The 13,123-nt window shown below is 38.8% G+C and overlaps 1 protein-coding gene across 1 annotated transcript in view; it reads left to right on the top strand.

Annotated features, from left to right (window-relative positions):
- Positions 1–13,123, top strand: part of THADA (thyroid adenoma associated) — a 168,985-nt gene that overhangs the window by 19,144 nt on the left and 136,718 nt on the right. The window contains 1 exon segment of the mRNA XM_010576464.1: positions 7,022–7,131. Coding sequence (XP_010574766.1) covers positions 7,022–7,131 — 110 coding nt within the window.

Below are 13,123 nucleotides of genomic sequence, written 5' to 3'. Positions count from 1 at the left end.
TAGCTGTAGTAGTAACAGATAGGTGAAGAATTATACATAGCTAACAAACTCAAGGAATATTCATTCTAATTGTATTGGGTTATTTGTAAGATGTATGCTGTGTTTAGGGATACCAATACCTGCCTGCCTGCCTCTCTGTCTCTGTCTCTCTCTCTCTCTCTCTCCCAGTATATATTAATCATTAATAGAGTTGCTAAAAATCTTCTAAACTGACTTCATATTCAAAGTGTCTTTTGTTTCATTTTGAACTCTGGATGTTAGGATTTTATTTAAAGCTCTTCATTAATTGAACTTCATAATCAATAACTCTGAAAGTCAAACATGCTGACTAGTCACAGTCTTGACCTCTGTAGGAGACTGAGTTACGAGTAATTTGTATGTAATGTGACTCTTTTTCCTCCAATTTTTTTGATTTAAGAGATCAGAAATATTAATATGCCATCTGGGTCTCTTGTAGAATGTTGACTGCAGCGTTTACAAGAAATTAGATTACCACAGGCATTTATTTGGGAAATACTTTGTGTTTATTAAATTTTGTTTTTTAATTGATGACCTTTTCATTTCCATATGGTTTCAGAAAAAACAGTTTCTACATGGAAGATTGAAATATGCAAGACGTACTACTCTTTAACCTCTCTTTCTTTCCAACAGAAAATACTTACTTAGCTTTTCCTTAGGTGTTAGAACTTTCCATCTTAAAATAAATAATAGTATAATGTACTGCAGATCTTATTTCTTATGTTATCTAATGTTGTGGTGCCATGGAAATAATGTTAGTATCTTTATTCTTGAATTGTCTCTAGCTTTCATGTTTTCATCCGGTTAACAGCTGTGCTTGCACTGTTGCAGAGGTCTGGACAGTAGATGTGAGAACAGATATGCATTTCCACCATTAAGTTCCTTAATCTGCTCCAAGTCAAAAAGGAACTGGTATTTTAGAATGAGTCAGCTACAACTGTAGCATCTCTATCTTTATTTAGAAAGCAGACATTAGTAGTTGCTTTTTCAGAAATGCTATGTTATTAAGCAAAATACCTTCTTTTCCTATAGACCTCATTAAATTCTTTATGCTTCTGATGTCTTCCTGTAAAACAGAATGTCTGCGTTCTAATTTGAAGAATGCAAATTGATGAGAAGTCAGTTCAAAATCCTAATTTTCCTCAGGCTTGCGAGGAAATACACAAGCAAATGCAATTTGGCTGAAAGTATAACAAACATTATAGGAAAAAGTGTGGGCATTTTCTCTGCACTTTTTGTAACAGGCATTACCCTATCATTAAAAACAAAAAACCAAAAAAAAAAAAGGGGGATTTCATCATAAATGACTAAAAGTGTCAATACCAGAACTGCTGTGGCTTCAATGTTGAGAAATAAGAGAACTGGATTTTGGTATCATATGCATGTAGAGCTTTCCCTTAAAGTTGCCCGTTCTTTTCTTTATTCTTTAAGTATTAAAAGAGATTTAAGAATACAGAGGGGGAAAACTTGAGAGAAACCTTTATCATATTGCCTTGAGTTGGCTAAGTAATTGTTGAGAAAAATCTGGTAGCACCGCTTGGCCATTCTGTGTCATCCTGTTGCAAAGCCTTCCTCGTCTTGTACCTTGTTTCGTGTCTAGGTCAGTAACTGTTAAATTGTACCTCATGGTATTTATTCAGACAAAAGATTACAGTGAGTGTTGAATTTGGACATAGTCTTTTGATTATTTTTGCCCCCTTTTTTAATTGAGCATGCAAATGAAAAGACAGCATCTTTGGTGCTGGTCCACATTACGAAATGGCACAACGGAACTGTGCTACTTGGTAGGCAGTGGTGTTAGCTGGCTACTTGTGGCACTAATTCTTGATTCCTCTTTGTAGCTGTTAACGCTGTCTGTTGTGGTATGTACCTATGTAGGAGAAGTTGGCAGAAAGGCAGCTCATTTGATACTTTTTGTTTGTGTGTGTGTTACTAGGAAGTTGGGACGATATCAAATTTGCGCTTTCCTCATCTGTCGTGATTTAACCCCAGCCGACAGCTAAGCACCCGGCAGCTGCTCACTCACCTCCCTCACAGTGGGATGGGGGAGAGAATTGGAAGAGTAAAACTGAGAAAACTCGTGGGCTGAGATAAAGACAGTTTAATAGGTAAAGCAAAAGCCACGCGTGCAAGCAAAGCAAAACAAGGAATCCATTCACCACTTCCCATGGGCAGGCAGGTGTTCAGCCATCTCCAGGAAAGCAGGGCTCCATCACGCCTAACGGTGACTTGGGAAGACAAACACCATCACTCCGAACGTCCCCCCTTCTTTCTTCTTCCCCCCAGCTTTATATGCTGATCATGACATCATATGGTCTGGAATATCCCTTTGGTCAGTTGGGGTCGGCTGTCCCAGCTGTGTCCCCTCCCAACTCCTTGTGCCCCCCCAGCCTCCTCACTGGTGGGGTGAGAAGCAGAAGAGGCCTTGACTCTGTGTAAGCATTGCTCAGCAGTAATAAAAACATCCCTGTGGATTTATCAACACTGTTTCCAGCACAGATCCAAAACATAGCCCCATACTAGCTACTATGAAGAAAATTAATTCTATCCCAGCCAAAACCAGCACATTGTCTTTTAAGTACAAGATTGGGTTTGCATGGCATTTAAATGCCACTGTGTGCACTGACTATAACATCTTCAGCTCTTTGGTATGGAAATGCCAATGTGATGCCCATTTACAAGAAGGGTCGGAGGGAGGATCTGGGGAACTACAGGCCTGTCAGCCTGACCTCGGTACCGGCGGAGATTATGGAACGGTTCATCTTGAGTGCACTCACATGGCAAGTCCAGGATAAGAAGGGGATCAGGCCCAGCCAGCGTGGGTTTACGAAAGGCAGGTCCTGCTTGACCAACCTGATCTCCTTCTATGACCAGGTGACCCACCTAGTGGATGAGGGAAAGGCTGTGGATGTTGTCTACCTGGACTTCAGCAAGGCCTTTGACGCTGTCTCTCATCATGGCATACTCCTTGAGAAGCTGGTGTCTCATGGCTTGGACAAGTGTACTCTTCGCTGGGTGAAAAACTGGCTGGATGGCTGAGCCCAGAGGGTTGTGGTGAATGGGGTGAAATCCAGTTGGCGGCAGGTCACAAGTGGTGTTCCCCAGGGCTCAGTATTGGGGCCAGTTCTGTTTAATATCTTTATCGATGATCTAGACGAGGGGATCGAGTGCACCCTCAGCAAGTTTGCAGATGACACCAAGTTGGGAGGCAGGGTCGATCTGCTCGAGGGTAGGAAGGCTCTCCAGAGGGATCTGGACAGGCTGGTTCGATGGGCTGAGGCCAATTGTATGAGGTTCAACGAGGCCAAGTGCCGGGTCCTGCACTTGGGTCACAGCAACCCCATGCAGCGCTACAGGTTTGAGGAAGAGTGGCTGGAAAGCTGCCAAGCAGAGAAAGACCTGGGGTGCTGGTTGACAGCCGGCTGAATATGAGCCAGCAGTGTGCCCAAGTGTGGCCACGAAGGCCAACGGCATCCTGGCCTGTATCAGAAATAGTGTGGCCAGGAGGAGCAGGGAGGTGATTGTTCCCCTGTACTTGGCACTGGTGAGGCCGCACCTCGAGTGCTGTGTTCAGTTTTGGGCCCCTCACTACAGGAAGGACATGGAGGTGCTGGAGCGTGTCCAGAGAAGGGCAACCAAGTTGGTGAGGGGCCTGGAGCACAAGTCTTCTGAGGAGTGGCTGAGGGAGCTGGGGCTGTTTAGTCTGGAGAAGAGGAGGCTGAGGGGAGACCTTATCGCTCTCTACAACTACCTGAAGGGGGGTTGTAGTGAGGTGGGTGCTGGTCTCTTCTGTCAGGTGGCTGGAGATAGAACGAGAGGAAATGGCCTCAAGTCGCGGCAGGGGAGGTTTAGATTGGATATTAGGAGAAATCTCTTTACTGAAAGGGTTGTCAGGCATTGGAACAGGCTGCCCAGGGAAGTGGTTGAGCCATCATCCCTGGAGGTATTCAAAAAATGCGTAGACAAGGGACTTCAGGACATGGTTTAGTGGGCATGGTTGATGGTTGGACTCGATGATCTTGAAGGTCTTTTCCAACCTAAACCATTCTATGGTTCTATGTGTATATAGAGAAGTCTCAAAATACTGTATTTGAACTGGTAGTCTTCAAAGCCTAAGTCATTTTGTGATGCCTGCTGTGCCTTTAAAAATAGACATCGGAAGTGCCTAGTATATCTGGAGGAATCTCTCTGTTCAAATACATATTCTACCTTTCATTCTCCATCTGACCTTTAAAGTCCAGAGAAGGCAGGCTCAAAGCTTTGCCTGTTAAGACAATCAATAAAACCAGTATCATATCCTAGTAACCACCACGTAATCAACAAAATGATACCTAATGAATGTTGATTTTGTTACATGACCTGCAAATCAGACAGGAGACAATCCTCCAGGCCTGGAGGAAACTTTAGCTCTTCCTCAAACTCCTGTTTATCTCGCCTGTGAATTTTTGAGATGATTTTGGGAGATAAGCTTGCCAGAACTGTGTACCAAAGTGAAAAGAAACAGACAGCAGAAGTAGAGACAGTACTGTCCCAGTGCCAGGGTCTCTGTGTTAACCCAACAATCAGAGAGAGCTTTTGTGGTGGAACGTTGAAGTACACAGAAGACTTTTAAGTACCCACAACCCTCAGTACAGACAACACTCAATAAGTGTTACTTATTTGTGCCACCAGTGCAAAAGCATGGCTCCCATTGCTGCTTTGGAGTTTGTTCTATTCAAGGAAGGATTTAAAACAAACAGACAAAAACCCCAAACCCACCAAAAAACCACCTCTCCACAGTTCTTAATGTAATCAGTCTATCTCCTCTGGAGTTCAGTATAGTTGGCAATAGTTCACTAGCTACTAGTTGTTTCTAACTGTGAGATGCTTTTGCAGTCCTTTATGGGTTTAAAGTCATCTTCTCCTAATGGTTTAAAAAAAATAGCCTCTAGAATGTAGAACCCTACTTTAGTGGCATCTTATTGCCAGGAGAATAACATACGGAGGCACAAATGTACCAGCTGTTTCTCAGAGCACTTTTGGAACCTCTTGTACAGAATTTGTCTTGAATACTGAGATTCTTTGTCTCAGCAGCAGGCATGGTGCTGTAAATTGTTGATTGTTGCATTAGTAAGACTAACCTGTTGTACTCTAGGTTTTTGACCTAGATGATCAAATATATTTAAGATATTTGCTCCCTACTCCATATTTGAATATTTTAACTTGAACCAGGGTGTTATTTCCTGTGCAAACTTTTCTTACAGTTGCTGTGCATCTTTGTGATGTTGTAGAAAATGTGAATTCCTTGACTTGTTCTCCATCCTTACATATGAAATACTGGTTTTATGATACAGGAAAGCTGGACACTCATGGATGGCACGATGCTGTTAGATAAGAATCAATCCTTACGCACTTACCTCAGGAACAGTCCTATGTCATTTGTGAGAACTGAGTTATGGCAGTGCTTTTTCTCTTCTTCTTCAAACTCTAGCCTATAAGTGGAAATGAATATATCAGAGTTCAATTTGAAGTAAGCTTGTAGTCAATGTGGCTGTTGCAAAAAGCTCAGAAAGAAGTTGAAAGTTATGTAACACCCCTCCCACCCCCCAAGGAAAAAATTCCACATGAATTATTCTAAAAATGTAAGGGTGGTGGTAGAACAGGACAGTAATTTGATTTGCATCTGTATGGTTTTCTTGGTTTGGTTTTGTTTACACATCTGGAGAGTTGGTCTGTCTGTGGGTCAGTTCCTCCTGAAAAAAGGGCACTTACTCCTCCTTTTGGACTGGAAAGCTGAAACCCTGTAGGTACATAAACTAGCTTAAAATCCACTCAGAGAAGTAACTGGTTTAGCTCAAATATCTCCAATTATTGTTTGTTTCACATTATGTGGGTTATAGCTGCAGGAAATAGTAAGTAGACTTAGTGTCCAATTTTATTTTTTTTAATTATTGTAATCTCATTGCGTGGGTAATATGAATTACTTAACAGTAGGGTGGAAAACCATATAGCTAGATATGACATTAACTTCTCTGACATCTTATTTACTTGTCAGACTATTAAAGTATGTTATTTTATAAACAACACAATAAGCAGAATTTTAGAAGAAACTTGACATGATTTTATGCTTGGTTTTATGTAAAAGCTTTGAAGAACCTTCTGCTGAAGAAGTCTTAGGAAATACTCCTGAAGAAAATTTTGCATAATAGAATTAAGTATATGCGATGTGTTTTAAACAAATTATATTGGAAGTTTGACTTAGATGTTGAAAGTTGATGAAAATTAGAAAAAAAAAAGTAAAAAAGCAGTCCTTTTTGTAGAAAGAGATTGTGTGGAATTGTAAGCTTCCAAACAGCTTTAAAAACTTGGTATCCTAGTAGATCTCTAGAAAGTAACTGTTGGTGAAAGTTTAATTATAGCATTTAGCTTTTTGAGACTTTTAAATGTATCTCTCATTACTACATACATATATTTCTTTATTTTAAAATTGTTTCTAGTAGTCAAAGCAATTATGCAGAATCCTAGAGCCGCAAAAATAGCTAAGGTAGATTTGTTTCCCTTTGGCACAATTTTTGAAGTTTTAATTTATCTTTTTCAGATATTTTTGTAGATGTTTGTTTCTGCTGTTATGAGTTAGTAGATATTTTCTTTGGGATTTTAGGTGAGGGTGAAGGCAAACAAGAAGCATTCTATGTTTGTTTCCTTTGCAAATCATAGTTGTCCCTTTCTCTTAAAATCTGAGTGTGTTCCTCTTGGACAAATAGCTAATTTTATGTCCTTTATTTTTTTGGCCTTTTTTAAGGACTTAGCACTATCCCTTTAACCTGAAAATTTGAGTATAATATTTGTTATCCTTAAAGTAAGGGATTTTTTTATGATAGGAGTTATAGTTGCTTTTTGCTTTTGCTAGTCAACTTTCCAACCAGGGGAAAGATTGCTGCTTTTAATAGCAGAAGTATCTTGCATATATAAATGAATTGTCTATATATAATTTCAAATAGCATTTTTTTTCTTTCTTTTTTAGGTTAAAAATATTGGGGATTACTTTAAACATCATCTGCTGCAATCGAGGCACAGGGGTGCATTTGAATTGGCATACGCTGGCTTTGTGCAACTTACGGAAATGCTTTCCAGGTAGAAGATGGGCAACTTACTATGTTTTTAATATAATAGTTTTACCAAACTCTAGCATCGATCCTGGAACTGACTGTGCAAGCAAATACTTGATTTCATGTGGATTTTATTTGAGTTTAGTGTAGGCATGATTATGACATTAGTTACATGATGTCTGTGACTTGGACTATGGTACTTATGGTTAGAGATGGTGCTTAGGCATTGAAAGATGATACAGACATTTAATGCTTGCTGTATTTTTCTCCATTTCTGGTGTGTTAGTTTACTGAACAGCTCTCAAAACCTCTTGGGAAAAGTAGGAGTGTAGAATTCTTCCCCCCCCTTCCCCAGCCCTTTATTAAAATGAATGCCAGACTTTTTGTTTCAGCCAGGATGTCTTCCTGGAAACTTGTCACTGAGTTGTGTATTCTGACTTTTGGAAGACTACCTGGCAGTGCATCACAAAATGTGATATGCGATCTTTTTAACTTTTTTTTCTTTCCCCTTGTAACTTTATACTTTCTTAGAAAAACTAAATGAGCAGAATTGTCCTGAGGTCTGGACAAGAGCGCTGGAATTTCCATTACATGCTTAGTTACCTATTTCAAGTGTTGGTAATGTTTCTTTGTGATATATAGTGATTATATCATATCCAGTTTTGAATAAGACATACCAAAATCTGACTTCGTGGGTTTTGGTGGTTTTTTTTAAATGTAGTTTTTTTGAAAGACCAGTCAAATTTTCTATTTGAAGTACATGTATTTTCACACCAATGCCAGATTAAGTAACCAATGTTCCTCTTTTGCCCCAAGTGGGCCAGTTTGAGGCACTGATCTGTTTCTTGTTTGTTTTGGGGTGTGTGGAGGAAGGAAAAAGGGGTAGTTTTGTTTATTTTGTTGTTGTTGGGGTTTTTTGTTTGTTTGTTTTGTTTTTTTTTTTAAAGTAAAAATAAATCTAGTGATGAAAACAGTTTTGGTGTTTTTAGTACAGGCCAGCTGCCTGACCAGGTTCACAGTGTGTCTCGTGGGACAGTTTTCCCAACAGAACTGAGGGTTTGGTCTCTAGTATGGGAAGTCAGTGGGGTAGCTACATATAGGTACCAGCACTGCTGCAGAAATTGGTGTTTGACACGTTCTGGCCTTCATTCTGTATGCCAGTGAGATGTTAAAGCGTAAGCGATGGTTCTGTCGGTACTTTATTTCCTTTTATATGCTAGCAATCTGAGGCATTTTAAATCAGCCTGAGTAGTTTGTTGAGAGCTCACACAACCTTATTTTACACTTGATTATTTACTTAAAAAGGAAAACAAGAAACTGATGTGTGATAGTGTTCTTGCTTATCTTTTTGCCTGTCTATATACATTGTGTAAATGTGTTCTTTTTCTATACTATGAAAACTTGGTTCAGCAAGTTTTAAGGTAATGTATCAGATGATAGCCCAGTGGTACCCTTTTGTGCTGGCTTCTTATAAACTTCCCTGCTGGGCTAGATCTTTTCTATTTTCAGTGCTGTGAGTATTGAGAGAGCAGCTCCTACAGTGAGTGAGAAGAAGCTTGCCAAGATGAGTGACTGGAAACTTACTAACACGGACAACAGTTGAGGTGGTCCTACTTATCTGGGCAACTTCCTAGAGAAGTTGTTATATTGTCACATCAGTTAGTGAATCTAATTTGAATGGGTTACAGAGCAGAGATTTTATACTTTTGATTTTTCCAAGTCAAGTACAAAACATTGTTCGCTGTCTGCTGCATACTTCTGGTTGCTGTTTATAGATACACACTATGCACTATTTCATTCAGTCTCCTGAATTGGATACTGCACTTGCAATAGTCCTTTTTTTAAATTAAAAAAAATAAAAATAACCCCCACTCCAACAGCAAAATCCTTCATTCTTTTCAGTGCTTCTCTTGCAGACCTCTGATGTCATAACTCAAGATTTTCTGTATTGTTGTCTAAACTTAGTTTTGTATGTGAAACTTGCTTTTTTCCAAAGGCAGAAATAAGTTCAGATAACAAAATATTAACAAGTTAAGGCACTGGTCTTCTTTTGAGACATACAGTGACAAATCAAAACACATTGTGTCAAAAGCTGTTATTTTCATGTCAGGCAGCATTTCTTTGAACATTCGTTAAATTAATATAGAATTCCAAATAAAATAAGCTGTTAACAGTATAGAATGCATAGAAACAATTGCTGAATATTAAAGAATGTTATCCCTAGGTATGTTGGATGTGAATATAAATGTGTTGATGTAAAAAAAATTCCATGGTTAAGTTGTGAAATATACTTTAGTTTCAAAGGATTTATTCCTCCCATCAGATTGAAGAGAGTCTGGCCATCAGAGTAATACTGTGTAAAAAAAAAGCCAAAAAAACAAAAACCAAAAAAAACCCCCAAAAACCCACCCAAACCTTTTACTACCACCAGCCTTCTTGAGGGGAGAAACGGGGTGATCCAAACAGGTACAGCCTTATTAGCCTCTCAATATGTAGGACTATCTAGAACAAACTTTATAGGAAAGGCAAACTAAACAGCAGGAGATATGGAAAAGATATAAAACATTCTGTCAGTTCATAGTGGACTCCTTACATGACAGAGTAGCTATTTTTCTTCGATTTTCAGTTTTTAAATTTCTTTTAAAATTTGAGGCAAATAGAGTAGAACAAATCTACCCAGACTTCAGAGAGGTTCCTGATGTTTGTTCCCTTTCTCTTTTTCTGCCATTGTATTTAATGGAGCACAATCCACTTATGAGCAGCTCTATATTATGTTGTAAAATGAAGAGCCAAGCCCAGGACAACTCTGCTTCTCTGGAAATTATTAAAACATTAAGCAGTATGTATGTATCATTTAAAAAAAAAAAAAAAAGCGCTTATATTTAAGTAATTTTCCTCTTCTGAATTAAGTTGTCCGAAACAGTTTTTTGATGATACATACTGCTTGGTATTTTTAAAGCTAAGGCTTTTCAAGTAGAGCAAGCATTCCTTTGGCAAAAGCCAGTTTACAAGAACCAGAGAACAGCGCTGTGGAAATACATTTGTTTCAATGAAAGAAGAAAAGAACATGTTTGCCAGGAAATACAGGTCTCAAGGCTAATATTTGTATTTAAAATGAAGGAGAAAGGAGTCTGATACCAGAATAGTTAAAGCCTCTTTGGTTTGGTACTCCTGGGATACGAGGAGTATCTTGGGACTCTTCAGAACGGGCGAGTCTCTCGGTGAATGCAGTTGCCCTGCAGGTCTGTTGATTGTTCCGGAGGCTTTCCATTTAGCCTGCTACAGCTGAGGAGCTCCACTCTGCAAGTAAATCCAAACTGGCCTACCTTTCTCCATAGCTGCCGGGCTCACGGACAGTCTTGAAGCGTGTGTACCAGAATCTATATTAAATTACTGCTGCATCCACAAATACCAGAGGAGAAAGCCTTTGTCTGGGCCACTTTATAGTGATATACAGCTTAAACATGATACCTTGTTGAACAGAATTGAACTCAAGACCTACAGAAGCATCCTTGACACTGTTAATTCATTCTAAGACCCAGTGAAAAATCTGTCACTAAGACTGCCAAATCCCTTTCCCATGGTTTTATGAAAGACTCCAGTTGCATATGGTCCTTCACTTTTATAGCCAAATATTTTCCTAAAACTATATGCTGGAATATTTACCATCTGAGCTTGCTTTTAGCTATACAACCCTTAAATACCAGTCTTTATAAGAACCAAGAGTAGACCTCTTTCTAGACAGAGCAATGGTATTCAGACCTGAGTTAGCGGTGAAAGAAAAATCTTTCCTCCACAGAGGTTTCTTGTGAACCTGCTGAAATTTGATCTCCGTCTTGACATTTGGATGTAAATTGCTGAGTCTGCTCTAAGTATGCAAGTTATCATTCCTGCTTTTCCTTGTTCATATTTCTTCTGGGGGTGTAATGTTCCCTTTGTCATGCCTGCTTAATATTGTCTGTGGCTGCACCTTCAGAAAACCATACAGTTACAAAATAAGCAGTGTTAATTTCAATGAAACAAGCAGTGGTTTTTTTTTTTTTTTTAAAAAATATGTTCCTGTCATAGGCCCTGAGAAATTACAAATGCTCATTTGGTCTGATAACATGGTGGTTAGGGAAGGTACCTGGAAGCCTCTGGGCATCTGTTTTAAACTTCAATCTCCTGTAATCCTTGTAAATACCCAAACAATTTCTCTGTTACAGATGGTGTTTTGCCTGTTTTGCTTCTATTATATTTGGTGAAACTTTTCTGAGAGATCAAGTAGAACATAAAGATTTCTGGAAATCTCAAAATTGTGGTGTTCCACACCTATGGCTGTAGTGCTTTGCTTCACTAAAGTTGCAGAATGCAAGGGGAAGGTTTAGGAAGAGTTATGTCATACAGCCCAATGTGTTTATTTCAGAATAATGTATTTTGAACATTTTTAAATGTTCAAATTGGAGCTTAAATTTAAGTCAGTGAACACAATTTTATGTATATGCAGCAAGTTAGGACCATATCATACAGTTTTCTGGAAAACAGTAATGATAAAGAAAAAACCCATTTTGGTTTTACAAATGTTTAATCCATTATCAGTGGAAATTATTCATCTGTACCTAGTCAGTGTCAGATCTTCTGTAATATTTCTATTGGGGAACTGGGAGTAGACCCTCCTAATTCTTTGCAGTAAACTCTGCTGCTGACTCATTTAGTTGCTCTGAGGTGACTCTAACTCTTTGCTTTCCCAGGCCCCTACAGTCTGCTAGGAAGACTTCTTGTAAAAGTTAAAATTTAAAAATAATTGATGGACTTTATAGTGAAATGTACTAGAATTATCACTAACTTCTCAGCAAAAGTGTAATCACAGATGTGAAGGAAAGAGTCTAAAATGGAGAGAAATAAACTGGGGTGAGGGTGGAAAGCTGTTCTTATGTATTGTGATGCTTGTAGGGTTGGGAAGAACACTATATAATGAAGTACAAGACAAAATGTTAAGGCACTGCTCAGTTTGAAGATATGTTAATTTTTAACTCTGTTCATATTCTTCCCCCCACCCCCCTTTGTTTTTTCCCCTACTTGGTGAAAGAGAGATATAGGGGTAATGATACTGTCTCTATGAAATTCTGAGGCCACCCAAGGTTCTCTCTGCTCTGCTTTACTGCTAGAGAAGCCTCAAAACAGCACCCTTCTCAATGCACCTATATAATTTGGAAAGTTTTGCTTCATTTAGAGCAGATGCTATGAAAACGAGGATGCAAGCGGAAGGACTTCGTCGTTTCAGAGTTGTTCTCAAAAGTAGACATTTTCTAGGGTGATTTACACCTTGAATGTGTTTCTGAGGCTAGATTCTTGTCTCCTTATTTGTCTGAGAAGTGCTGGGGCAGTATGGAGACTACCTTTATAAAGACTAGGAATCACATTACATATGTGAAAATAATAATACTACAGGTCTATTGAGAGAGGAAAATGGTGAAAGAAAACCCCTTTTTCCCCAGGTAGGGACTGATTACAGTGATTGGAAACACTGAATTCTGGATATACCCATGTATAAAAAGTGCTTCTGGTCATGTGAAGTTTATGCCACAAACCACTGACATCCAGGAAGGCCAAATCCAAGATCAACCCTTTGTTCTAAACACGCCATTAATTTGGGATAGGAGAAAATACAGCCATATGAGTTAGGGAGAGGGGTTTAGCTTTAACTTTGGATTGCCAGGCTTTTTGTACTCATTGATACTGACCACAGAAAGGGCTTTTTGGGCACGTATGAAATTGTTAAAACTGGTAGACGGACAGACAGAAATTTCGAAAAACACTTACTGTACTGCATCTTAAGTAATTTGTGTATCAAGTTACTGTGTTATATTTTAATTATCAACATTATTTGTTTGATCTGGTAAAAATAATTACTCTTTCATTCTGGAAAATGACATTTGAGCTTGAGACCACCATTTTTACATTGTAAAGCTTCATTTATTCTTAAAATTCAGGGCCACCGGCTTCTTAAGACAATATTCTTCTTGCCAGACCATAAG

This window comes from Haliaeetus leucocephalus, unplaced genomic scaffold (assembly GCF_000737465.1).
Source record: "Haliaeetus leucocephalus isolate CR32 unplaced genomic scaffold, Haliaeetus_leucocephalus-4.0 Scaffold526, whole genome shotgun sequence".
In the NCBI taxonomy this organism is placed as follows: Eukaryota; Metazoa; Chordata; class Aves; order Accipitriformes; family Accipitridae; genus Haliaeetus; species Haliaeetus leucocephalus.
The sequence above is the reverse complement of the archived record's forward strand: the minus strand, read 5'-3'. Positions and strand labels throughout refer to the sequence as shown.